Below are 24,335 nucleotides of genomic sequence, written 5' to 3' on the forward strand. Positions count from 1 at the left end.
TCAAGACCTGTTATGGGATGTGCTTATCATGATGTTGGGCAGAGCGTTCCGCCGCTTCTTCCAAGAGCCCAGCTCCCTCGAGTACCTCCTGATCTGCCGGAACCAGTGGTGAGTCCGTGCCCTGTCGCCATCCCGGAACACGAACGCCTCCCGCCTGATCTCCATGAGTTCAAAAGTATCACTGCAGTCGGGGTCTGCGGAGACGACGCAGTTACTAAGCCTCAGGGGCTCCCTGAGCAAACTGAACTTCCCATTGTTTTTGTCCCTGATCAACACCAGGACTGCATCTTTCACGGGTCCTGGCTCAGCAGCCTCGAGGCTAGACTCAGACACTCGCTTTATGTTGACCATGAGCAGCACCTGCATGTTCTGAAATTTCAAGGTCTTGCTGCCCTTCTTCACCCACTGGCCATCGGGCGGCTGGGCGAGCTGCAGGAGCCCTTCCATCACAAAGCGTGTCTCCTCCCGCAGCCAGCCCATGGTTTTGATGGCGGTTTCCCTCATTTCAATGTTGATGACTTCCCTGTTCTTCTTGCTGTCTTGGCGGAAGGAGCGCAGCGTCCACGAATTCCCCTCCTGCTTGGTTTTCATGTTGATGTGCTCCAGGTGGGACTCGATGCGGCTCTTGGCTTCCCGCAGGCTGCCATGATCTGGGTGGTACTCAATGGTGGCTTTGATGATCCTGCTGAGTAGAAGTGGGTACTTGGTGACTCTCTGCAAGGGGGCCATCAGGAAGGATCTTAGATTCATGCGCCGAAGCACCGTGTTGTCGTTCTGGGAAACGTTGAGGAATATTCTGCGGGGATTTAAAAAGGGAATAAACTCCGGGTTGGTTATTCTGCTAGCAGACAATGAAAATAAAATGCAAATGAAGGGCTTTCAGGATGCTGGTATTGAACCCAGCTCCTTAGGCAGCATCCTTAGCCAATGTGTCACTGCGAACCACCAGCCTAGTCTGATGGCCAAAGTGCTAAAGGCCTACAAGCCCACAGCAGCACGCCCAGGCCCCTGATTGGATGATCAGGCAGCACCCTCATTGGGTACTTTGACTACACAAAGGCCCCAAGAGGAAGAGGAAGCTTTCTGAGCACCAGACCACTGCCTCGCCCAACCCTGCCTTGCCACCTCGCCCTTCCTCAACCCATTGATCCGGCCCCTTGCATCGGATCTTCCAGCTACTGACCCCTGCAAGAACTCTGACCTTTGCCCTAGGCTGCCTCCAATACAGATTACTCCGACCACCCGTGCACACCTGGCTACTGCTCTGGACTGCCCCTAGCCCACTGGGCATTACAAAGGCGTGATGCTGAGAGGAGCTGAACACCTGTGATTCCCATTGGCTTTCACAGGCTTCAGGTGCTCGGCATTTCCTAAGATCAGACTTGTTACCAGCACCCGAGGAATGCTCCACATTATGGGACGGATCACACCATTTTATTAGTCTCTAAGGTGCCACAAGTACTCCTGTTCGTTTTATTACAGTTCTCCACCAAGGGATTTTAAAGTGTTTAGGGCTAGATCCTCAGCTGGAGTGAACTGGTCTAGCCTTACTGGCTTCCATACAGCGACATCTATTTACATCAGATAATAATTACAGAAATGCAGGGCTGGAAAGGACCTCAAGAGATCATCTAGACCATCACCCTGCACTGCCGAGGCAGGATTAGGTATACAGGACCCTCTACTACTACTACCTAGCTCTTATACAGTGCTGTTCATCAGTAGATCGCAAAGCGCTTTGCAAACGAGGGCAGTATCATTATCCCCATTTTACAAATGGGGAAACTGAGGCACGGAGCAGTGAAGTGACTTACTGAAGGTCACCCAGCAGCAGACCTGGGAATAGAACCCAGGGCTCCTGAGTCCCTCGCCCGTGCTCTGCATACAAGGCCACACTGCCTCCCACTGAGGAGTCCACCCTTGCAGTGGAAAATCTGGCACAGGTCAGCAGTGACTGAGAGCTGTTCTCATCTGTGGACTGTTTGATGACCCGTATGAAATGAGTTTGGTGGGTCTCAGTCCAGTTCCAAATGGACAAGCATTGGTATCACAAAATCCCTGTGGGCTACCCCAGCAGAAAGGCCAAAGACCTAATGGGCTAAGGAGGGTGAATTACCCTCTCACTCCTAGAGGGGGTCCCATCAGGCCAGGATAGACACACCCTGGGAAGCCTGAACTGCCCCTTTCCCACATACATGGCTTCAGTTTCTAGGCTCCAGGGCTGGTGCTTTTCTGGATCTCTCCGGTTCCCATAGCCCACGACAGACACACTCAGCCCATCTTACCTGAGTAGCTCTTTCTCCTTCTCCAGGGCATTGAGCATGTTCACTGAAGAGGACTGCTGAAGACAGTAGGTCTGAAAGGCCGGCAGCATATTGACAAACTCCAAAAAGATCTCGCCAATGCACACAGTCATCAGGTCCTCGTCGTCCTGCAAACACACAACCCGGTAGCCACTGCAGTCAGTCAAGGAGATCCCAAACCACGGGCCCAATCCTGGGAATGCTTCCTGCTGGGCAGAGCACTTGCTACGCTAAGCAATCCCACTGTGTTCAGGCCTGGTAGTGTCTGCATGAAAAGTGTCTGTGGACCAGATTTTCAAAGGAGCTCAGCTCACCGGCGGTTGAACCTACCCCATTGGGTGTTGGGAGCTTGAAAACCTAGCCCCACTTCTCTCAACTACACAGCACAGGAAAAGAAACCTCAGGACACACACACCCCGCCCCAACTTCACATCAATGCACTCGGGCCCAAATCCAGCCTGATCTGCACTGGCTGAACTCAATGACAGGACTACATTGCCTTCATGGGAGTTCTGCCTGACCACAGGGCTTGGCCCTATGAACGAAAGGGGGCGAAGTTGCATTGTTCAAGCCAGCAAGGAGCACCCAGGGCTAATGTAATCCAAACCATCCTTCCCACTTTTTCATTCAAGGACTCAATGTGCTTTACAAATGGGTATTAATGTCCCCGTTTTCAGAGACAGGGAAACTGAGCTGCAAAGGCTAAGGTCCAGATCCTCAAAGGCATTTAGACTCCTAACTCCCATTGATGTCAATGGGAGTTAGGTGCCAAACTACCTTTGCTGATCTGGGCCTAAATGACTCACCCAAGGTCACACAGCATGTCAGTGGCATGTCCCTATGTAAAATAATAAATGGACACAAATCGGACATCAGGAATGGTAACATACAAAAGCCAGTAGGTGAACATTTCAATCTCCCTGGTCATTCTATTACAGATTTAAAAGTAACTGTTCTTGAACAAAAAAACTTCAGAAACAGACTTCAAAGAGAAACAGCAGAACTAAAATTCATTTGCAAATTTAACACCATTAATTTGGGCTTGAATAGGGACTGGGAGTGGCTGGCTCATTACAAAAGCAGCTTTGCCTCTCCTGGAATTGACACCTCCTCATCTATTATTGGGAGTGGACTACATCCACCCTGATCGAATTGGCCCTGTCAACACTGGTTCTCCACTTGTGAGGTAACTCCCTTCTCTTGTCATTATATAGTGCCTGCATCTGTAACTTCCACTCCATGCATCTGAAGAAGTGAGGTTTTTACCCACGAAAGCTTATGCCCAAATAAATCTGTTAGTCTTTAAGGTGCCACCGGACTCCTTGTTGTTTTAGAGCTGAGAATGGCACTCTGATCTCCTCTGGTGCTGCTCCCTGGGATGAACTGCTTTCCTCCAATTACGGCTGACAACATCTTCAACGTAGGTGATAGCAGCCTGCAGAGCTGCCGGACTGTTTGTTAGGTTCTTTGGATTTGCCAGAATTTGTCAACTTAATGGACTTTTTTTTGCCAGAGCAGTGGCCCATCAGGAGCTCCCTCCCATCTAGCTTGGATCCCCCCCTCCGAAGGGCAGGCAGGTCATGACCCCTGAAACCTGTTCATGAACTCGCTGGAGGTCCGAATCTACCTGCAAGGGAACTCATCCCCATATTTCTTGGAAACTTGCCCAATCCTCTCTTCTTGTGACGGGATTCCCCCCACTCTATCCCCCTTTATGCTCTGTGCCACGGTTATCCTTTTCTGGCTGAAGAGTCTCCATTCAGGGCTCCTTCTAGAGTCCATCCCCATCCCTGTCTTAGGGCGACCTGTCTGCTTCCAGGGGCTGGAAGTGGAACATAGAATCATAGACTATCAGGGTTGGAAGAGACCCCAGGAGGTTCTAGTCCAACCCCCTGCTCAAAGCAGGGCCAACCCCAACCAAATCATCCTGGCCAGGGCTTTGTCAAGCTGGGCTTTAAAAACCTCTAAGGATGGAGATTCAACCACCTCCCTAGGTAACCCATTCCAGTGCTTCACCACCCTCCTAGTGAAATAGTGTTTCCTAATATCCAGCCTAGACCTCCCCCACTGCAACTTGAGACCATTGCTCCCTGTTCTGTCATGGAACTTTCCCCCTCTAGGTGGTTGGCTCGAATGCAGCTCAAGTGAAAGCCGTCCCCATCTGAAAGCACCTAGGTGACCTATAGGAAATGAAGAGCTGATCTTGGTCTCCTCCCCAGGGTATCACTTAAACAGGTCAGCGCCAGTGGAGACCAATGATGGAATTGGCTGGCCAATGTGGATTACACCCCTGCAGGTTAGGGTGAGGTGGAGTGTGGGGATGGTGAAGGCAAGCTTGCATGACTGCACTGGTCTGTGGACAAACAGGAATCTTCAGCATGTAGGGCTATCAATGCAACAGAGGTTACTGTGGAGCCATGCAAAGCACCCTCTCCTCCTGCCACGGGCTGGTGGCACTGCGCTACCACCACTGGCCTAGACCGCAAAAGCTCGGCTCTGAGCATTCTCCCCAGCGGAGTGATCCAGAGTTGTTATTGCCAGCCGGTCTGCCACAAAGAATTGCCAGGGAGTCCTGACACCAGGGCTCATAAATGACCCAGGCAGCGTTCGAGAAAAATGGGCAGGGGTGCAGGGCCGGCTTTAGGAAGTGCGGGGCCCAATTCGAACATTTTCGGCGGGGCCCCGGCAGGGATGACTAAAAAAAAACCATGTTAAAAAAAGCCTTTCATTTCTTAGCAACCGGTTCCCTATAAAAAGTTCTGATTTAAGGGATGTGCCACAGTATGTATTTTTTGTACCAATAGGGTTACCATACGTCCGTATTTTCCCGGGAGGAATTTTTAAAATTCCTCCCGGACGGCGATTTAAGAACCAAAAAGCCTGAAATGTCCGGGAAAATATGGATGTATGTTAACCCTACCTAAAGTTCTTTTTTAAAAAGATGGGCCTGAACTAGAAATGAGCTCCGTTTCACATGTATGGGTCCCAGCTGCTCCCTGCCCCCCACATTGAAGCAGGTGTGCAGGGTTACTGCCCTGGGAACTGCAGGGCACCAGTGGACATGGGGCTGGCTGGAGGCAGGGCAGGGGCTGACTGGAGGTAGGGTCTGGCTGCAGGCAGGGCAAGGCGTGCGGGGCTGGCTGGAGACAAGGGGGTGTGGGGCTGGTTGGCTTCAGGCAGGGCCGAAGGGGGGTGCGGCATGGATTGGCAGGGCTGGAGACAGAGGAGTGCAGGACTGGCTGGCTTCAGGCAGGGGGGGCAGCAGGGGTTGGCTGGAGACAGGGCAGGGGGTGCGGGGTTGGCTGCAGGCAGGGCAGGGGGTGCAGCGCTGGTGCGGACGGGAGGGGTGTGGGGCTGGCTGGCTTCGGTCAGGGCCGCAGTGGGGTGCGGCAGGGGCTGGCTGTGAGCAGGGGGTGCGGCAGGGGCTGGCTGTGGGCAGGGGGTGCGGGGCTGGTGCGGGCAGGGCAGGGGGTGCGGGGCTGGCTGGAGACGGGGCTGGCTGTGGGCAGGGCAGGGGGTGTGGCGCTGGTGTGAGCAGAGGGTGCGGGTACAGCCCACCCTGTACGGTAAGTGCCCCCTCCTCCTCCCTCCCCCACCAGGGTAGCAGCAGCAGCCTGGGGCTTGGGGGCTATTTAAAGGGCCCAGGGCTCCCCTGCTTCCACCACCCCACCCCTTCCAATAGCCGCGGGAGCCCTGGGAAAGCGGCGGGGCTCCAGCGTCTATTTAAAGGGCCGGGGCGGTAGAAGCAACGGGAGCCCCGGACTTTTTAAATAGCCCCCAGAGCCCTGCAGCCCTACCCCAGGGTTTCAGCAGTGGGGCTCTGGTGGCAAGCCCCAGGCCCTCTAAATTGCCCCCTGGGGAAGCTGGGCCACCCTGGTACGGCGCACCGGCTCTTGCCGGTACGCCGTACCGGGGCTTGGGTGCGGGGCCCTCTTAGGGGCGGGGCCCGATTCAGGGGAATTGGTTGAATTGGCCTAAAGCCGGCCCTGCGGGGGGTGAAGTGTAACTCAGCTACAGATTAGGGATTGCCTTGTCTCTGTTCTGAGCTATCGGGGCTGGCTGGTGCGCCAAGGTGCCTTTAATGGCTCTCCTTTGGGCTAGACAGGACTCTGTGATGCTTTGTAAAAATAAATGTCATGGTAAATTCCTGTTTTCTTTCCATGCGTGTAATAAAAGAAAATAAGAATACGGTGCCAGGTAAGGCCACTGGCTTTGCTTAGGGGTTTGCATAACAAGCAGCCTGGAGTTAGTGCGCTGGTGCCTTTTAGTGCAGGAATACATTGTGGTTGCAAAGAGGGTTGAAGACAGAGGCAGTCAGAGGGAGAGGGACCGGCAAAACAAACCACAGCTGCTTTCAGTGTTCATCTGCTCGAGAAATTGTTGAAGGGCAATTCTGACCGTGGCACACGTCTGTCCTTCCTGTGCAAGACGCTAGGACGCTGATGCCAGGACTGCTATGTTGTCAAGGTCATTGCAATCAAAGACATGCATGTGGCATGGTCTGGTGGGGTGTGTGTGTGTGTCCAAAGTACAAAAGCTTCTGGCTTGAACTGATATTGCAGCTAATGGATTGTGTTCCCTTCGAAGAAAGTGGGAAGTCTGAGCTTCTCACCCGTATACTCCTGCTGGCCTAGGCTTATGTTTTGCCCTGGCACAGAATCTCTGTATCATTGGGATGGGTATCTTGGGAAAGTACCCCTGCAGCCATGTGGTCGTGATTGCATTGTGCAATGCTGTGGGTCATAGTCAGATGAGGTGGTTGTCATACGATGCTGCACATTAAAGGTGACCGGCAAATTGTTTTTACAAAATGCCCTCAGCTGTAAGCAATGTTTGCTGAAAGCCCCCGGCAGCCAGGCTAAAAGGGGAACTCGGCACATCATGGGGCCAGCTTTGATTCTCAGATACACTGATGTAAATCTGGGTTTAACCCCACATCTTTTGGTATTCCAGATTTGCAGTTGCGTAACTGATCAGAATCTGGCCTGGTTGGTTTCAAGTGGGGTTCTCTACTGAAAAATGACTATGTAAAAATGGCAGCTTCTGACTTAACAGATCTTCTCCTGGGATTTCGGTGTCATATCTGCAATTTTTTTTTAGTGTTTTTTACTGTTAGCCCACCAGGGCCAACATGGCTAAGGGTGAATCAGCTGGAGTCTGTTCCTTCTGGTGCATCAACAACTCTGTGTACCAAATTCTGATCAGTTTCTCTGTGTGGCTAATGGATAGAGCTGGTCAAAACATTTGTCATGGACAGTTTTCCACTGGAAAAGGGTGTTTTGTAGAAGTCAAAATGTTTTGCAGGAAATTTTCAGTGGAAAAAATGTCAAATGATTGGAATTGAAATGGAGTATTTTTCCGCAGGACAGAAATTCTGTTTTCCACCAGCTCTACTAATGGGGTCGCACATGCATAGATAAGAGTATAATCTGGCTTGAAGAATCTTGATTGGTGATGGTCTAGGAGAAGGAAAAATCCCACTTTGACTCCCTGATCCAAGGCTGAGGGTACGTCTATACTTACCTCCGGGTTTGGCGGTAAGCAATCGATCTTCTGGGATCGATTTATCGCGTCTTGTCTAGACGCGATAAATAGATCCCGGAAGTGCTCGCCGTCGACACCGGTACTCCTGCTCCGCGAGAGGAGTACGCGGAGTCGACGGGGGAGCCTGCCTGCCGCGTGTGGACCCGCTTGTAGTTCGAACTAAGGTACTTCGACTTCAGCTACGTTATTCACATAGCTGAAGTTGCGTATCTTAGTTCGAACTGGGGGGTTAGTGTGGACCAGCCCTTAGTTTGCAGAGCTGACAATTTACACGGAACAACTTTTTACGTGTAAACTGAGCACCTGTGATCGAGAGACAATAAAGATGGTGCCCCATGATGTCAGTTTTACAGCCCCCTTTGAGCGCAGAACCACATTTTCACATGCCCCTTTTCTCCTTTCTGATCCCAGACTCATTTACATGGCCCTGCCCCATCTTGAATTCGGCTGATAAAGTGACACTGGCTGCAGAACCCCGCTGGAGCCAGTCTTTAATTGGTCAGGAAGTTGTGTTGGTTTTCAAACATGATGTGGTTTTGCAAAGGTTTAATTGTTTTCATTTGAGACACCTTGCCAAAGCACGTGACATATTGAAAACACGGCACATACCTGACCCCCTGAACACTGGTCCTGTGCTCCAGCTGACTTCTATGCTCATGGATTATTGCCAGCTTTCTACATGTTGGGGCTTCATACTATAGTGGGAGTGAGTGGATTGGAGTTGGACATTGTGGGACCTACGCACGTTATGCCAGCTCTGGAGGGTCCTCCTATGCTCGGGTGATTCTCCCACATCTGGCTACACTCCTGGTGGCCCCATTCTCTCATATAATTTTTGTATTGCATGCTACTTCCAATGTGACTGTTCTCACCATTTGAGGTTGCTGCCTGTTTACAAGGTAATGTTATGCGGGTGGTTAGGTGAAACCTCACTGAAGCTGGTTGGTGTATCAGCTGCCCTTCATTCAGGATAAATGTAAGAAGCAATTCAGCTCCTTGATGGAACAGACAATTGAAAAAGTAGGAGCCACCACCCAAAACACAGGCCACGTACAAGGCTGGTCAGGAATCTGAGCTATGTGAGTGGAGGGGTTTGACTGGGGGCTGGATGCAAAAGCAGGAGGTTTGGTATCCTTTGATGGAGCCGTGTGTGTGAGCGAGAGAAGCAGGAGAAACACCACAGAAGCAGCCAGAGGCGGCATCAAGGAAGCCCCAGAGACAGCCAGAGAAGCACTCATAGCATGACCCTGAGAAAAAGCTAAGGGAGAGAGACTTTTGGACAGAGTGCTGACTGGTAAGAGGCTGAGAACTGGGGAACAGAACCCAGGAGCCCTATTCGCAGCCCCCCTGCCCTAACCACTAGACAATGCTGCCTCTCAATGAGTGCTATGATGTGGCCTTGTGACTGATCCAGCCACTGCTGCTCTGGGCAGAAAGCGAAGCTGAGTGCAGGGACCGTACCTGATCAAAGGCCTGGTCAATTTCTTCTTGGAGATACTCCAGAAAATTTTCATTGAGGTCAATCAGCTCCTGGATATTGCTGAACACCACCACCAGCTGTTCCTGCGCCAGCAGCCCAGCCGCCTGCATCGGGAGGTAGAACTCCTCCTTGATGATCCGCAGGTCCTCGCCGTAGCTGGCTTCCGTGTTGACGAACTCCAGGATCGACTCCTTTCGCTCCGTCCTGCGCTTCTGGCACTTCGCGCACAGGTTGGCTCTTCTCTTGTTCTGGTTCTGTGCGTCTGTCTCCACTGGGAAATCTCTCTCACCGCAGTCCGTGCAGGGCCGGTGCGCCTCCCAGGCCTGCAGGGAAGTCAGCGTTTCAGAGGCCCTGTTTTTCCACTTCCTGGCCAATGCTTGGCCGATGCCGCTGTCCGCCCTCTCCACCTCCGCCGATCTGGTTCTGGTCGCGCCACCGGCCTCGGCATCGTCCCTCTCGTCGGTTACGCCGACAATGCCGCTGTCCGCGCTCAGGCTGCTGACGTTGCTCCAGCGGTGCCTGGATTGCAGGGAGCTGCGCAGGGAACGCGTGTTCTCATCAAAGCTGCAGCCGTGGGGGATGTTGGCTTTAGCCACCACTGGACCTGAGCAAAGCACAGACACGAACGAAGCTCAGGACGTGCATTGCTGACTGGGAAGAGCTCACTCAACAGCCTCCGAGCTGGGGCAGCCTTGGGAGCTAGGACCCTAAGGGAAAGGACTAGGGGAAGACAGGGCTGCACGTTGTCTCCCACCCTTCTTCTGCTGCTGGATGGAGAAGCCAGGGGGGAGCCCCTCCACCAGTCCCACTGCTAAGGGGGCTTGAGCCAGCCTGTGAGTGCCCGTGTCAGTGGACTCTGAAAACATACAGCCCCGATCCACCGCTCGCTTGCCTTGTGTGCAAGTCAGCTCTGACTTCAGACTCTGCAACTTCTCGAACTCAGACCAGATCCTCAGTGGGTGCAACTCAGCAGTCGACGCAGCCACTCCCATGTACACCAGCTGGGGATCTGACCCTTACGATGAAAAAAATCCTCTCTCCCCCAGGGATTCAACCTGGGAACTGGAGCACAGACATTGCTGCACTTTGTGTTGTTACGTGAAATGGCTTGTTCTCTCTCCCTACCATTTATTCTGCAGTGCTCAGTATGAAGCCTCGTGCCAGGCAAATAATACATCCTTCTGCCCCCAGGGATTGATGTTTCAAAGCCATAGTCTGGTATGGCTAAAAAATAAACCCGGCAGTGGTGGGGGATGGGGTTATTTAGACCATAGACCTAGAGGGAGCCAGTTGCCAGATGAACCTTTGCGTGCAGGAACCCCTCTATCTGTTATGAATGACAGAAAACATCTTGTGAGGGGGAGTGTAAACCCCACAGGAGGCAGGGAAGGATTAATGGGCTGCTGGGGGCCCAATCCACCCTACCTTGTGACACAGGAAGCAGGTGTCAGGCTTTGTGGGAGGGGCTAAAAAGGGAGAGCCCAGCTCACAGATCTGGGGCTCTTGCTGTGGGCGGGTAGGATGGCTGGGGACAGCCCCTGTCAGGGCCTCCCCGAGGGAAGGGAAGAGTTCATTTCTTTGTGTTTATTGCGGGGTTCGGGGGCCCAGAACTGGTAGGGGCCTAGCCGGGGAGGGCTGAGTCACCTCAGCCTGGAAGGTGCTGGAGGGAGCAGCAGAAGCCTAGGAGGGGAGCAGAGGCAGAGCCACTACTGTGCCCTGGCATAAATGGGCAGGCAGGAGGGCGTGCGGCTACACACCAATTAGCTCATCTTCCGTGTCCCCCACCCTCTCTTCAGTGCAGAACAGTTCCAGGCGTTATAGCCCAGGGACTTTGGGCTGAATCTCCTCTCACTTACGCCAGTGGGGCCATTCCATCCCTGTGCCACAGCTGGACTCGGGCACAGTCACTTTATGCCATCTTTGTGCCTCCCACATGCGGGGGGCTGCCAGGAGCCAGTCTGGTCCCTTCTGGGGATTAGAGCAGGGGTTGCCCTAACTTGAGCCCAGCGGCCTGCAGCCGCTCTTGGCCCTTGGGGCGGCCAGGAATAGCCAGGGCATAGGAAAGCCTGGCCATGTCCCCCTCCCCCTAGGAGTACTCCCAGCATGCCCCCTGCATGAGGGGAGCCTGTGGGGGTGGTGCAGAAATGGCTGTCAGTTCCCATGGTTGCTAGGGCCTCCTCCCACCGCTCTGGGGTTAGCCCAGATTACACCAGTGTAACCAATCAAACTACATTGATACAAGCCCCTGGGCCAGATTCTGAATTCTTTTACACCAGTGTAAGCCCAGAACAACTCCTCTGAAGTCAGTGGTGTTACTCTAGATTTCCACCAGTCTAACTGAGATCAGGATCTGGTTCATCGCCACTCTGAATTCTAAACTGCCCTCGTCGAGGGAGCAGAATCTCCGGTTACAATTAAACTAAGGAAGGACACGGACAGTCCATCCAGGCCCATGCAGGAATCGGTGCAGGTACCAGGGTCTCTCTCCTGCCGTCGCTTCTGCGCGTGTTGCCGGGCTGCTGCCGCAATCTTCAGCTCCAGCTGTTTTCTCTTCACAGCGTCTGTTGGCATCGGGTCACTGAAATGAGGCCGCAGACGGCACTCCCGCTGGGCCTTGACACAGTCCGCAGTCTCCTGGGCGATGTCAGAGCTGGATCTGCGACAGCTCGGGCTGGAATTCTGCAACAAAGGCAAGTGGTGTTAGAGTGGGGGCCGGGAGGTATTTAAAAGCTCTGTCAGAACTGAAAGCAGCGATGGAGCCAGCCGGGGCTCTGCTGGGTGCAATGACAGAGTCCGATCCTGCTGCCACTGAAGTCAATGGCAAAACTCCCACTCCTGGGGGCAGGCTGTGTGCTCTGGGGCTAGGGCAACTGCATGGGAGTCAGAAGTGCTGGGTTCTAAACCCAGCTCTGTTGTGGGGTCGTGGGCAGATCACTTCACCTCTGTTTCTCTTCTGCTCTCTAAGGCAGGGGCTATCTCTTTCTCTGGGCTTGTACAATGGGGTCCTGGTCTAGGCACTACTGTAAAACAAATAACAGCATCAAGAGAAGTAAGACTGAGCCCACTGTCTCTTCCATTCTCAGACGGACCAGCATCACCAGTCACTGAACAGTTCAATGTTGTAGTTTCAGCCACATTTTTAAAAATGAAACCTAACTGTTGAAAAGAGCGCGAATATACGATCAGCGAGTGTCTGTGCTGGGTAGGTAGGGTGACCAGATGTCCCGATTTTATGGGAACAGTCCCAATTTTTGGGTCTTTTTCTTATATAGGTTCATATTACCCCCAACCTCCTGTCCCGATTTTTCACATTTGCTGTCTGGGTAGGGGTGGGTGGAATGAAGTCCTTATGGGGTTCTTGGGGGTTATTTTGGAGGTTACACACACACACCAAGTGGTGCTCCAATCCCAGCAAGCCAGGGGTGGCCTGTACAGGGGTGAGGGAAGAACTAGCCCCTATTACACTAAAACTTTCCAGGAAAAAAACCATTGAATTAAAAATAATGCAACAGAAAAACTTAATTTAACAAAACTGAATTGATTCACAGATTTCCTTTCTACATCCATTTCCGGGGTCAAAAATCAGACTCATTCGTATCCCCCTGATCTTTCCAAACACTTTAACTAATTAAACGCTAATGGTGGCTAGCGCCTGGCAAAAGCCACCTGCCTGGGGTGAAATGGGAATTTTTCCTTACGTTTCCTGCAGGTTGAGTGTCACTAGGTGTCTCATTATTTGTCTTGTTCTTCCAGGTCCGTGTTGCCATGGGAATGACTGTACATTGATCACTGTCCTCCTCTGGAGAAGAGAGATCAGCTTTCCTAGGGTCACATGATCCCATGGATGGGGACTCCGCGGCAGTCTCAGTACTGCAGCTGCAAGGGAAGGAGCAGAAGCCAATCAACATCATATATGTGCAAAGGTGCAGCCATCACTAGGAGTTAGGAGGTAACCTGAAATTCTTGACAGAGATGGGTTTGGGCAGGGTCCCCAGGTCTGAGCAGCACCCATCCGTTCAGAGAAGGATCCAGACTGGAAGGTTTTGGTCCATTCCTTGTTTCAATAATACACTTGTGTGTGGTTTAAGGAATCTAAAATCAGCTCAGACCTGGTGATCTCAGTTACAGCAGTGCAAATGCAGAGTAACTATTCAAGTCTCGTATGCTCATGGTACATTTTTTGTTTATAAATTACAAAATATCCCCAATGCAGACCAGAAAACATCTTTTTAAGTAGCTGTTACTCAAAGAGACTGTCAACATAGAAATCATAGTCTGAACCTGAAAAATGTTACCTTCTATTGGGACAAGCAACCCCTAAAATTGCTATAAATTAAACAGATTAGAGGAAAATATTTTACTCTTTTTTTTTTTTCCAGCTTGTTTAATACGGGTCTGATCCAAAACCCGTTGAAGTCATTGGAAAGACTTCCACTGATGGCAGTGAACTTTGGATCAGGCCCTTTGATAGCATTTAAAGAATCCCCATAGACCACCGTTTTCATTCTGTGCCTGTCACATTTGGGGAATGATCCGTTTCACTGTAGTCAGTTCCCCCCTCTTTGTAGGAATCACTCGGCCACAAGGGACTTTTAAAATAGGGAAAAGTGGCTATAAAGCCATAAAAACTGGCCCAGAGGGATACTGTAGTGTCTGGCACTGCTTTGAACTAATTTTTAAAAAGCATACTCAATTTAAATGGCCCGCATCTCTAATAAAACAAGTTATTTCCAGGGAAGATGGGAACAGGATTTGGTGCAATATTGATAGATTAGTCAATCAATGGGTGAAGAATAAGAGAGAAATGATCATGAGGATACTGACTCGCCTTCTGCTTTGGGTTTATATCACAAGGCACTCTGTTAAGAGAAAGTTTCATTTCCCTTGGTTCAAATTCCTTTAAGAAGGGCTGTCAGGACTGTATACAGACGACCTTGGTGTAACTGACCAGAGAGACACAGGGGACTGGAATATAACACTGGTTTACAATTTTTGAGAAGTCGTCTGCTTCAGAGATAAAATGTGCTATTTATTATGTATTTTGATGTGCTGAATTCAAATATGACAATTAAAACAACTGATTGGCTACTGTTTCTAAGATATTTAAGATTTTACATTTTATGTCTATGTATATTGTGTAGATAGTAGAGTTTTAATCATAAATTGTAAACCTAGGTCTTTTCATATGTTTATGGTTGCTTTACATGATAATATTTCACCTGTCCTGTTTATGTAACACTTTAAAAATCAGCAAAAGGGTTATATAAATAAAATTTATTATGAAACAAAAGGCAAAAAACTATTATGTACATAGTTCAGTCCTATTCAGTGTCTAGTCGGCGCTTCTTGGCTTGTCTCTTGTATTCATTAAATGGAGCATCTCTTGTCACTGTCCAGCAATAGTCTGCAAGCATTGATGGGCTCCATTTGCCCTGATAGCGTTTCTCCATTGTTGCAATGTCCTGGTGAAATCGCTCGCCGTGCTCGTCGCTCACTGCTCCGCAGTTCGGTGGAAAAAAATCTAGATGAGCGTGCAAAAAAATGTATCTTTAGTGACATGTTGCAACCAAGGCTTTTGTATGCCTTGAGGAGGTTTTCCACCAACAACCTGTAGTTGTCTGCCTTGTTGTTTCCGAGAAAATTTATTGCCACTAACTGGAAGGCTTTCCATGCCGTCTTTTCCTTGCCACACAGTGCATGGTCAAATGCATCATCTCGAAGAAGTTCACGAATCTGAGGACCAACAAAGACACCTTCCTTTATCTTAGCTTCACTTAACCTTGGAAATTTTCCACGGAGGTACTTGAAAGCTGCTTGTGTTTTGTCAATGGCCTTGACAAAGTTCTTCATCAGACCCAGCTTGATGTGTAAGGGTGGTAACAAAATCTTCCTTGATTCAACAAGTGGTGGATGCTGAACACTTTTCCTCCCAGGCTCCAATGACTGTCGGAGTGGCCAATCTTTCTTGATGTAGTGGGAATCTCTTGCACGACTATCCCATTCGCAGAGAAAACAGCAGTACTTTGTGTATCCAGTCTGCAGACCAAGCAAGAGAGCAACAACCTTCAAATCGCCACAAAGCTGCCACTGATGTTGGTCATAGTTTATGCACCTCAAAAGTTGTTTCATGTTGTCATAGGTTTCCTTCATATGGACTGCATGACCAACTGGAATTGATGGCAAAACATTGCCATTATGCAGTAAAACAGCTTTAAGACTCGTCTTCGCTGAATCAATGAACAGTCTCCACTCATCTGGATCGTGAACGATGTTGAGGGCTGCCATCACACCATCGATGTTGTTGCAGGCTACAAGATCACCTTCCATGAAGAAGAATGGGACAAGATCCTTTGGACGGTCACGGAACATGGAAACCCTAACATCACCTGCCAGGAGATTCCACTGCTGTAGTCTGGAGCCCAACAGCTCTGCCTTACTCTTGGGTAGTTCCAAATCCCTGACAAGGTCATTCAGTTCACCTTGTGTTATGAGGTGTGGTTCAGAGGAGGAGGATGGGAGAAAATGTGGGTCCTGTCACATTGATGGTTCAGGACCAGAAGTTTCATCCTCTTCCTCTTCCTCGTCTGACTCAAGTGAGAATGATTCTGGTGCATCAGGAACCGGCAGTCCTTCTCCGTGGGGTACTGGGCGTATAGCCGATGGAATATTTGGATAATGCACAGTCCACTTTTTCTTCTTTGACACACCTTTCCCAACTGGAGGCACCATGCAGAAGTAACAATTGCTGGTATGATCTCTTGGCTCTCTCCAAATCATTGGCACTGCAAAAGGCATAGATTTCCTTTTCCTGTTCAACCACTGGCGAAGATTTGTTGCACAAGTGTTGCAGCATATGTGTGGGGCCCACCTCTTGTCCTGATCTCCAATTTTGCAGCCAAAATAAAGGTGATAGGCTTTCTTAACCATAGTGGTTTTACTGCGCTTTTGTGATGCAAAAGTCACTTCACCACAAACATAGCAGAAGTTATCTGCACTGTTCACACAAGTACGAGGCATCTCTGCTCACTTTGGCTAAACAGAAATGTGTCCCTTTGCAAAATCAAACACTGACAAATAAGAGAGCACGACACTGTATGATTTCTAGAGCTGATATAGGGCAATTTGTTCAGCAGAGTGATGTAAGCTTTGTTATGATTGCATCATCCATGACTTCTAGGAATAACATGATGCAATTCATATCATGTATGACGCAATACCAGCTTCAGATTGCATCATTCATTGTTTTGCCTAAAAAGCAAGTACTGTCCAAACCCAGTCATAGATTTATTCATAGATCCAGTCAAAGATGTATTTTAGTCATTTCTGGTTTAAATTGAGATCCCTTCCCTTTATAACTCACTTATCCTCCGCCATTCCCAAGTCAAGGGTCGTATATACTGACCCAATAGCGTATCTTGAAAACTAGAGCCAATCAACAATTGTAAGCATCATTTTCGTTCTCAGTGACCCAGAATTAGTAAAGTTTGACTCCATTTATTTCAGAAGCATTTTGGCTGTAGAGCAGTGATCAGAGTTTCTGACTAACCAATACCTATTATAATGACTGCTTCTTCTTTACATAGCTTTTTACTCCTAGGCTACCACTGATGCCTGATAGCTGTTAAACTGTCGCTCCCAGTACTGTCACATATCGAGGTATATAGATACTCCCTTTATAACTAGGGGTGGGTGAACTGGCTCAGCTAAAGTGAATGAGCACAGACCCCAAACTGAATAAAGTGAAAACAGACCCAAATCTTCCTCCCAAACTCATACTGAATCTGTTATTAGGCCTGAAAAAGTTGGTTAACTTTTCAAATGAATATTTTCATTTTCACACACTTCTGTGCTTCTAGATCCCAGCTGGGACTAGCAGAGGATTTGCACAAGTAGAGTCTGATTGACAATGCCAGTGTCACCGTGCAATGCTAGCAGAAGGCTGGGAATCAGGACCCCCTGGGTTCTATTTCTGGCTCTTCCAGTGCCCTGCTATGTGGGTCTTGTTATGCCACTTCACTCTTTATGCCTCTATTGTCTCCTCTGTAGAATGGGAATAACAAAATTATGACTGCTGTTTATGTTACAGTGACATCTAGAATCCACTACTGAGACCAGGGACCCACTGTGCTAGGAACTGCATAAACGTGAAGTAAGAGACTGTCCCTGCCTCAATCTAAATATACAAAGAGTGGGAGGGGAAACTGAGGCCCAAGGTGGTGAAGTGACTTGGCCAAGGACACACAGCAGCAGAACCAGGAATAGAACCCACGTCTGCTGATTTCCCGTGCAGTGCCTTAGGCACAAGACCGTACAGACCTAATTTGCAAGGAAGTGATCATTCGTTTATGTTTGTCTAGTGCTTTGAGCTTTTCTCATGACATGTGCTATCTCTCTAAGAGCAGAGAGTTATTACTCAAAGTGAAGATGTGGAAGCACTTCTCTGGGAATGATGTCTGGGGAGCTCACTCACAGTGGTAGTTTTTGTGGCTTTTATATATTTTGTTGACACTTCTAAACTTTTCCAAAGGCGACCCTCCCTGGGAAATGGGAGCCAGTTGTGTCCAGGTGGTTTTGAAAAGGAAAGAGTGGAAAAAATAGACTATTTTAGAGTCAAGAAATTAAATCTGCACTAGGGTTGGTCAGTTACAGGTAAGGAAGGTGACAGCTAGGATTCCTACAGCAGTGTCCAGGTTGTATGAATGGAGCTTTCTTTAGACCTGCTTCATGTGCTAAATAGATTATTGCAGTGGTTCTCAAACTTTAGCAATCCGAGGACCCCCATTTTGATTTAAACATTTTCATGGACCCCCTGCTCAGCCCCAGGCCCTGCCCCCACTCCACCCTTTCCCCCAAAACCCCACCCTGCCCCTCCTCTTCCCACCCCCGCCCCTCCACTTCCCCGCCTCTGTCTGCCCCCTCCCTGAGTGCGCCCCATCCCCGCTCCTCCCCCTCCCTCCCAGTGCCTTCTGCATGCTGCTGAACAGCTGATCCACAGCATGCAGGAGGCACTGGGAGGGAGGGGGAGGAGTTGATCAACAGGGCCGGTTGTCCCAGACAAGACTCGTGGACCCCCAGTGGTCCGCAGACCCTAGTTTGAGAAAGCCTGGATTATTGGTTTTGGGTTAGATCTATATCCCAAATATACTGGCTGTGCAACATGCCACAGTTAATGCAGATTTCCCCACTGCGACCGCTCTGTCCTGCACCACTGATGTCATCTGGCTGGTTTAACCAGCCCAAGGAGGCTCTTCCCACTGCAAGGATGATCCTTCAGCAGCGTAGAGCTGAAGTAGGAGCTCTCATGCCGTTCCCTCTCTCTCTGCTGGGATTCCTCCTTGGCTGAGATTTTGGCCCCTTGGCTCTAACCTGTGTAGGGGGAGCCAGCTTTGCACACACTGCAGCAGGATCAGGGGAGTGCAAAGGGGAAGGTATTTTTGCTCTCTCTCACATGCCTGTACAGCCCTCGTTGCTGTGCAGTGACATCCCAGGGCCTGGCCTCTTGCCTCTTTACATTTGACCTCTGTCATGTTTCCATGGCATAGATTTTAATTTTTTTTCATCTTAAAAGCAATTATTGTTTGAAATAAGGCTGTGGCTGGGAAGCTGATGGATAATGTAACTGACACCATAAGTAGTGCAGACGGGCTCCGCTGTTTGTCTTCAAATCCGCTAAAAGGATCCACAGTATCTTGTCTTTGTCTAAATCATGTTCCTTTGTGAGCTCCATACCGGGACAGCTCTTGTAGGCTTCGGGATCAGTCTGCCACTGGTGGGATGTGGTCACCTGATCCTGCTCTTAATTCATGCCGCCTCTTTAAAAATGCCCCCCCTGGAATCTCAACTCCATGCAGTGCTCTCCACTTCTTGCTCTAATTTGTTGTGCAGTGTCACTGTGGACTGTTACAGGACCGCCCTGTTCACACCAGAGGTGACTGCATTTCAGTGGTGGGGGAAGTGATTCCCTCTGTAAAGAGAGGAACGCCGTGGGCTCCTTAGGGGTGAAGATCGGTGTCTATGTGTGCTCATTTTAATACTAATACAGGTGAATATTATGTTGAGGGTTTTGCCTCTGCCCATCTCTAGCCAATGCTTCTGAGGTGATCTTTCTCTCCATTCGCCCCACCTGCCACCACTTCCACTGGGCCCTCCCTTCCTCTCTCACCAGGTCTTCCCCACAGAATCTAAAAATCTGGCTTCCTCGCACACTTGCCTCATTCAGACCATACCCTAACCATGGCCAGAGACCATGGAGTCTGCCGCAACATCTCCTCGATAGTGGAACTCTTCCCTCCACCAACTCCACTGACCTTCCTGCTCCCTTTCACTGAATGTGCTTTCAGTTATTCCAGAGTTCCCTCCATCGTTCTAGCTCTCACCCGGGTCCCGAGCGATGGTCATTTCCTCTTCTGAAGACCCTCTTGCCAGGACACCAAGCTCTCTGCCAGCCCCTTAACTTAGGGTAACAGGTATAAATCAGTGCTGTCATGCTCGGCACATAGACAAAGCACTATGCCTAGTTTATTTTCTCTTTTCCAGGCCTCAGGACTTCATTCCCTTTTGCATCTTCTGGGTTATTCATCTTCCCGCTCAGCTTTCTCCATTAGATCTTCCCATTTATACTAACCCCATCTGACTTTCCTTCCTCTAGCCATACGCTAGCTGTATTCCCTCAGTACTGTTCCTGCCAGGTGTTCACTGTATTCTCTAAGATAGCCTATGCTCTCTGTTAGTCATGGCCTGCCGGTGAACTGTAGGCAAGACTGTGCAGTTTGTGGTGGATCCGGTATGTGCCACACTGGACAACATGTTGTGAGCCCTTTCCCCAGCACCACCCACTTTCTACCATATTACCAAGCTTAGGACCCGGCTGCCTCTGTTCTGGACTCCAGTACAACACTTCCTAGCTGAGCTGTTGTGAGGCTTGGAGCCCGGAGTTCTCCCCATCCTGGCCTTGGGTGGTTTGGGATTTGAAGTTCCCACACTCCATTGCAGGCCAGAGCACAAGAGAATTCAGCTGGGAAGAAATATACTAGGGCCCAACGAAGCTGCAGCAGAACTGTCTGCCTGTCTCTCAGTCATAGGGTTTTATCCTGCCATCCATCACCATAGCGTCTGAGCGTCTTTCACATCAAATTGATAGCAGTAGTGGACTTAATGGCGTCTCTGGCACTCCTCCACCTGCAGGGTAAAATCTCTTGGGCTATTTATTGTGTAAGGTGTTTTGGTGGGTTGATTTTTGTTACACATTGCTTCTCCTTCACGCCAAGTTTTCAGGCCGGCAGGGAACTATGCAGGGGAGTGAGCAGTTCCATGTGAGTGTGCTGTTTTTCTCTGAACCTGTGGAGCCATCTCTTCTCCCTGAATCTTCTAGAAAGAGATGCTCTAGTCCCACCCCATCTGGCTCTATACAGCCAGGACTGCATCTGTGCACAGTGCCTTCCTTCAGTCCTCTGCAAAACCACCATAGCTGTATCCTCCTCCTCAGCAGCTCTCAGTCCTTTCCATCCTTTTCTTGATCCCGGAGTCTTCTCCATTCACCTTCCCAACACGGGTGTGGTTCGTACGAGCTCCTGTGTGCCATCCATGTCCCTTCCTCTCTTCTTCTAGCTGGATGGGCTTTTCTGCCTGCTTTTCATCTTTTCACACTTCCCCTAATCTTGTTGGCCTTGGTTTTCTTTGCCCTTGACAACAGCTCTTTCATCTACCATCCTTATGTCATCCAGAAAACCTTTTCTCTTGGAGTGTCTTTCTCCTTAACCATCTCCCTTAGTAGCACTTGCCTCACAAGCCCTTGCCTGTCCAATCAGTTCCTATTTCATTACACAGATGTCCTCATTTCCTTCTCATCCTCCCAAATTCAAAGCTGAACAGTATGAGAGTCCCCGGCTCCTTACGTGTCCTTGTCCTGGACAGTGATCCCACATCGTTGAGACAGCTCAGAAACTGCAATTTATGTTTAAAAGCCTATGTTGGATTTCCGCTGGTAGACCAGTGTGTCTCTTCCCAACAGGGACTCTTATGTGAGCCAAATGGATTAAATGATTCATGAGGCACTTAAAGGATTCCATCATCCCAAAGTCACAAATCAAATAAAGTAAATAATTGTGGGTTACCAGGGAGGGAATTAATGGTACAAAACAAAATTGCTTGGTAGAACTGTAACTGTGGGCAGTTAACAAAGCCAGGAGATACACAGTTCTCACCAATGTGTTCATCAGCACAACTTTATTAAAGGCCCACTCCTGCTCCCGTTGGAGCCAAGGACAGTCCAGATTCACAGAGGTATTTAAGCTCCTAACTTTGATTTCAATGGATGTTAGGAGCCTAAATGCCATCTGGGCCTCGCTCTCTTCAATGGGAGCAAGAGCATGTCCCAAGTGTATCTATTGTGTCATCGTAGGTGACGAGGAAATAAAAGTGGTGAGCATGGGTAGCAGGTATGCCGCCGCCACCCCACTGCCAGACACCTGGGCTGTGGTGGCCCCTGCCTCTTCCCGCCCCGTCTCGCATCAGGTGGGGGAGTGAGGAGGGATGCTGCGAGCGGTGGCAGGGGGGCAGGGCTGGGGGTGGAGCAGGGGTGGGCCCTGGGGCGGAGCGAGGCGGTGGAGTGTGGGCGGGGCCACAGGCAGAAGAGGCGGGGCAGGGAGCTAGCCTCCCCCAGGGGAAGCTTCACCCACCACCCATGGTGGTGAGTTTGGGTATTGTTACAAGCCTGAAACTCCAGCTAGAGTCCTACAGAGTCACAAGCCTCTGGAGCGAAGTTTGGGCTGAATTAGTAACAAATCTTAGGCCAATTTGAGTGGAAATCATATGGACTTTGGTGATTTCCACTCAAAGCTGTAAATTGGAGTTAAACAGCACTCCTTGGTTCTAGCCAAAGGGAAATGTTTCTAACACTATCCAGATTAAGCAACAGCCTTTACCATTCATTACTACTATTACTTGGTAGTATTTGGCTAGGTTGGTTCCCCAGGAGAAATCCCAGTAAAAGAATCCCCGTCACTTTAAAACTCAGGTTTTTTTTAATATAAGTTCCTCTTTGTTTTGTTAGCACCTTATATTTTTAAAATTCCAATCTACTATTCATTCTTTGTGCTTTCTGGGCTTCACTCAGTCAGCTTGAAGGATCAAAATAGACAAGTCCAGTTTCTAGTCAATTTCCTCTCCAGGTTCTCAGGTACTAACAGGATGGTGCAATGTTTGGGTTGCAAACGCTAAAGGGGAATGTTTGTGTCAAACACCTACTTCCATTAGAATTAAAAAAATAGTGGAAACATGGGGGTCCGATCCATGACTAGGGTTCCTAGGTGCTGGGATAATACAACTAATAAATAGACATTTCTATTGATTAGGTTTTGTAACTCTGAGATCCTAAGCTGAAAGGCTCTGTATAACTGTAGAGTACCGATGCCAATGGGAGTTACACGTACATATTGGGAGGAAGACGTAGACCCCTCAAACCAGGACTGCTTCCAGTGTCCCAATAGAGTATGTTACCTTTTCTTAATAAGATCCAGTGCTGAGCCTATGAATTCATCCTTCATTTTTTGTAGCTTAGCTCCATAGCTGGATAGGTCTGTGGCTTCTAACAGCAGCGATGGACAGCAAGAAGAATGGGCTTCAGAAGCCAGTGCCTGCCCAGCAAAGTGAAGGACTCCACTCAGTTGTCTTGAGTCTAATCCCTGCTGCTCATCACTGCAGACCTCCTCCCGCTCCCTGTGGATTGCTATTGCCTGCAAAGGCGATCTTGGAATCGGGCTAGAGCAAATTGGGACCGGGGACCTATCTGGACTTGACAGCTGGTAGGTACTGTCTTTCAGCAGGCACTGGTTAGCCCCAGCTGTGCTGACCAAACTGAAGCTGCCCCACGCAGCTGGAATATCTCGATAATGGCCAGAGCCAGCAGCGATATGGCTTTCATGAAACACATCATCGTAGTCGTCCGCTGTTGCTGTGGAATTGCTGGGGAGTTTCGCCTCCAGGGCTTCTCGTGGCACAGCTGAGCAGATGTTCTTATTGCTTTCCCTTTCCAGAGTCTGGCTTGCCAGAGACCCCTCACTCAGGCACTTTGTTGGCCCATTGGTACCCGCAGATAAACGTATCTCCTTGCTTCTCATTCTCTTGAACTCCTCAAAGGTAGGGATGTAGAGCCTCCCTTTACAGCATCCTTTTCTGCTCAGCTCTGCCGGCCCTTTGGCATCAGTCTCCCCATCACAACCTTTCAGGGATCCAGTGGTTCTGGATTTGACGATCTCTTGGCTTTCCCTGGCATGATGGAGAGTCAGGCTGGGAGAGCTGTTCTGTCTTCTCAGCTGCAACCTCCTCCGAGCTTCCTGCTTGATGTCTTCCGGACTGGTTATCCTGCACGCAAAACATGGCCTCTGTCTCCCCGGCGTTGCTACGGGGCCATGACTGAGGGGAGCGTGTTCCACAAACACCGCACAGCAGTGTACAGCGCACCCGTTTTTGTACTGCTGGCACGTCCGGCATTCTGAGAACTCCCTCGCCACCCGGTCAGTCAAAGGCGCTTGGGGACGCACGGGCTTGCAGGGTTCCGCCACCGCCTTGGCGCTGTGAATCCTCAGCTTCTCCTTCAGTTCTTTTTTGGCATCCCCGTGTAGGGCTCTCTCCTCCGTGGAAGGGAAAAGCCACTGAGGCACTTTGGCAAAAGGAGGAAGGGGAACGTTTCGCGCAGATGGTGACGTTTGCTTGGGGTGGAGGGCCAGGTGCCCACAAGCGTCTGCAGTGCTCTGTGCTGGGGCTCTCTCTGCAGAGCCTTTGGACCAGTAACTGGCACCTTTATAGTGGAAAAGGAGCTCATTGTCCATGCTCCGGCAGTGAGAATACAGACTGGAGTCTGCAACTGTCGCCCAGTGTAGATTCTCCACGCTCCGATACAGCCGGGTTTCTGCGGCACTGGCGAAGGTTGTCTTGTCTATGCGACATGAGTCTACAGGGTTGAAGTCCCCAGCAAGAATCTGAGTGTCTAAGTTCTTTAGTGGATGCAT

General features: G+C 49.9%; 1 protein-coding gene across 1 annotated transcript; it reads right to left on the bottom strand.

The window, feature by feature from the left end:
• Window positions 1-24,335, bottom strand: LOC135885761 (uncharacterized). The gene is made up of 8 exons (XM_065413667.1): window positions 23,788-24,335; window positions 22,825-23,712; window positions 13,026-13,203; window positions 11,784-12,006; window positions 9,600-9,913; window positions 9,309-9,569; window positions 2,286-2,431; window positions 1-796 (listed from the first exon to the last, which is right to left on the bottom strand). The coding sequence occupies exons 1-8, from the start codon at window positions 24,333-24,335 to the stop codon at window positions 1-3; spliced, it is 3,354 nt and encodes a 1,117-aa protein (XP_065269739.1).

The sequence above is a fragment of the Emys orbicularis genome, chromosome 11, assembly GCF_028017835.1.
Source record: "Emys orbicularis isolate rEmyOrb1 chromosome 11, rEmyOrb1.hap1, whole genome shotgun sequence".
In the NCBI taxonomy this organism is placed as follows: Eukaryota; Metazoa; Chordata; order Testudines; family Emydidae; genus Emys; species Emys orbicularis.

Bases quoted from the DNA above. Each gene is read 5' to 3' on its own strand.
- LOC135885761 (XM_065413667.1), bottom strand. From the start codon at position 24,335: ATGCATCCACTAAAGAACTTAGACACTCAGATTCTTGCTGGGGACTTC. The intron at 9,570-9,599 runs GTGGAGACAGAC...AACCAGAACAAG, and splicing joins GCGGTGAGAGAGATTTCCCA to AGAAGAGCCAACCTGTGCGC. The intron at 797-2,285 runs GTAAGATGGGCT...AAATCCCCGCAG, and splicing joins AAGGAGAAAGAGCTACTCAG to AATATTCCTCAACGTTTCCC.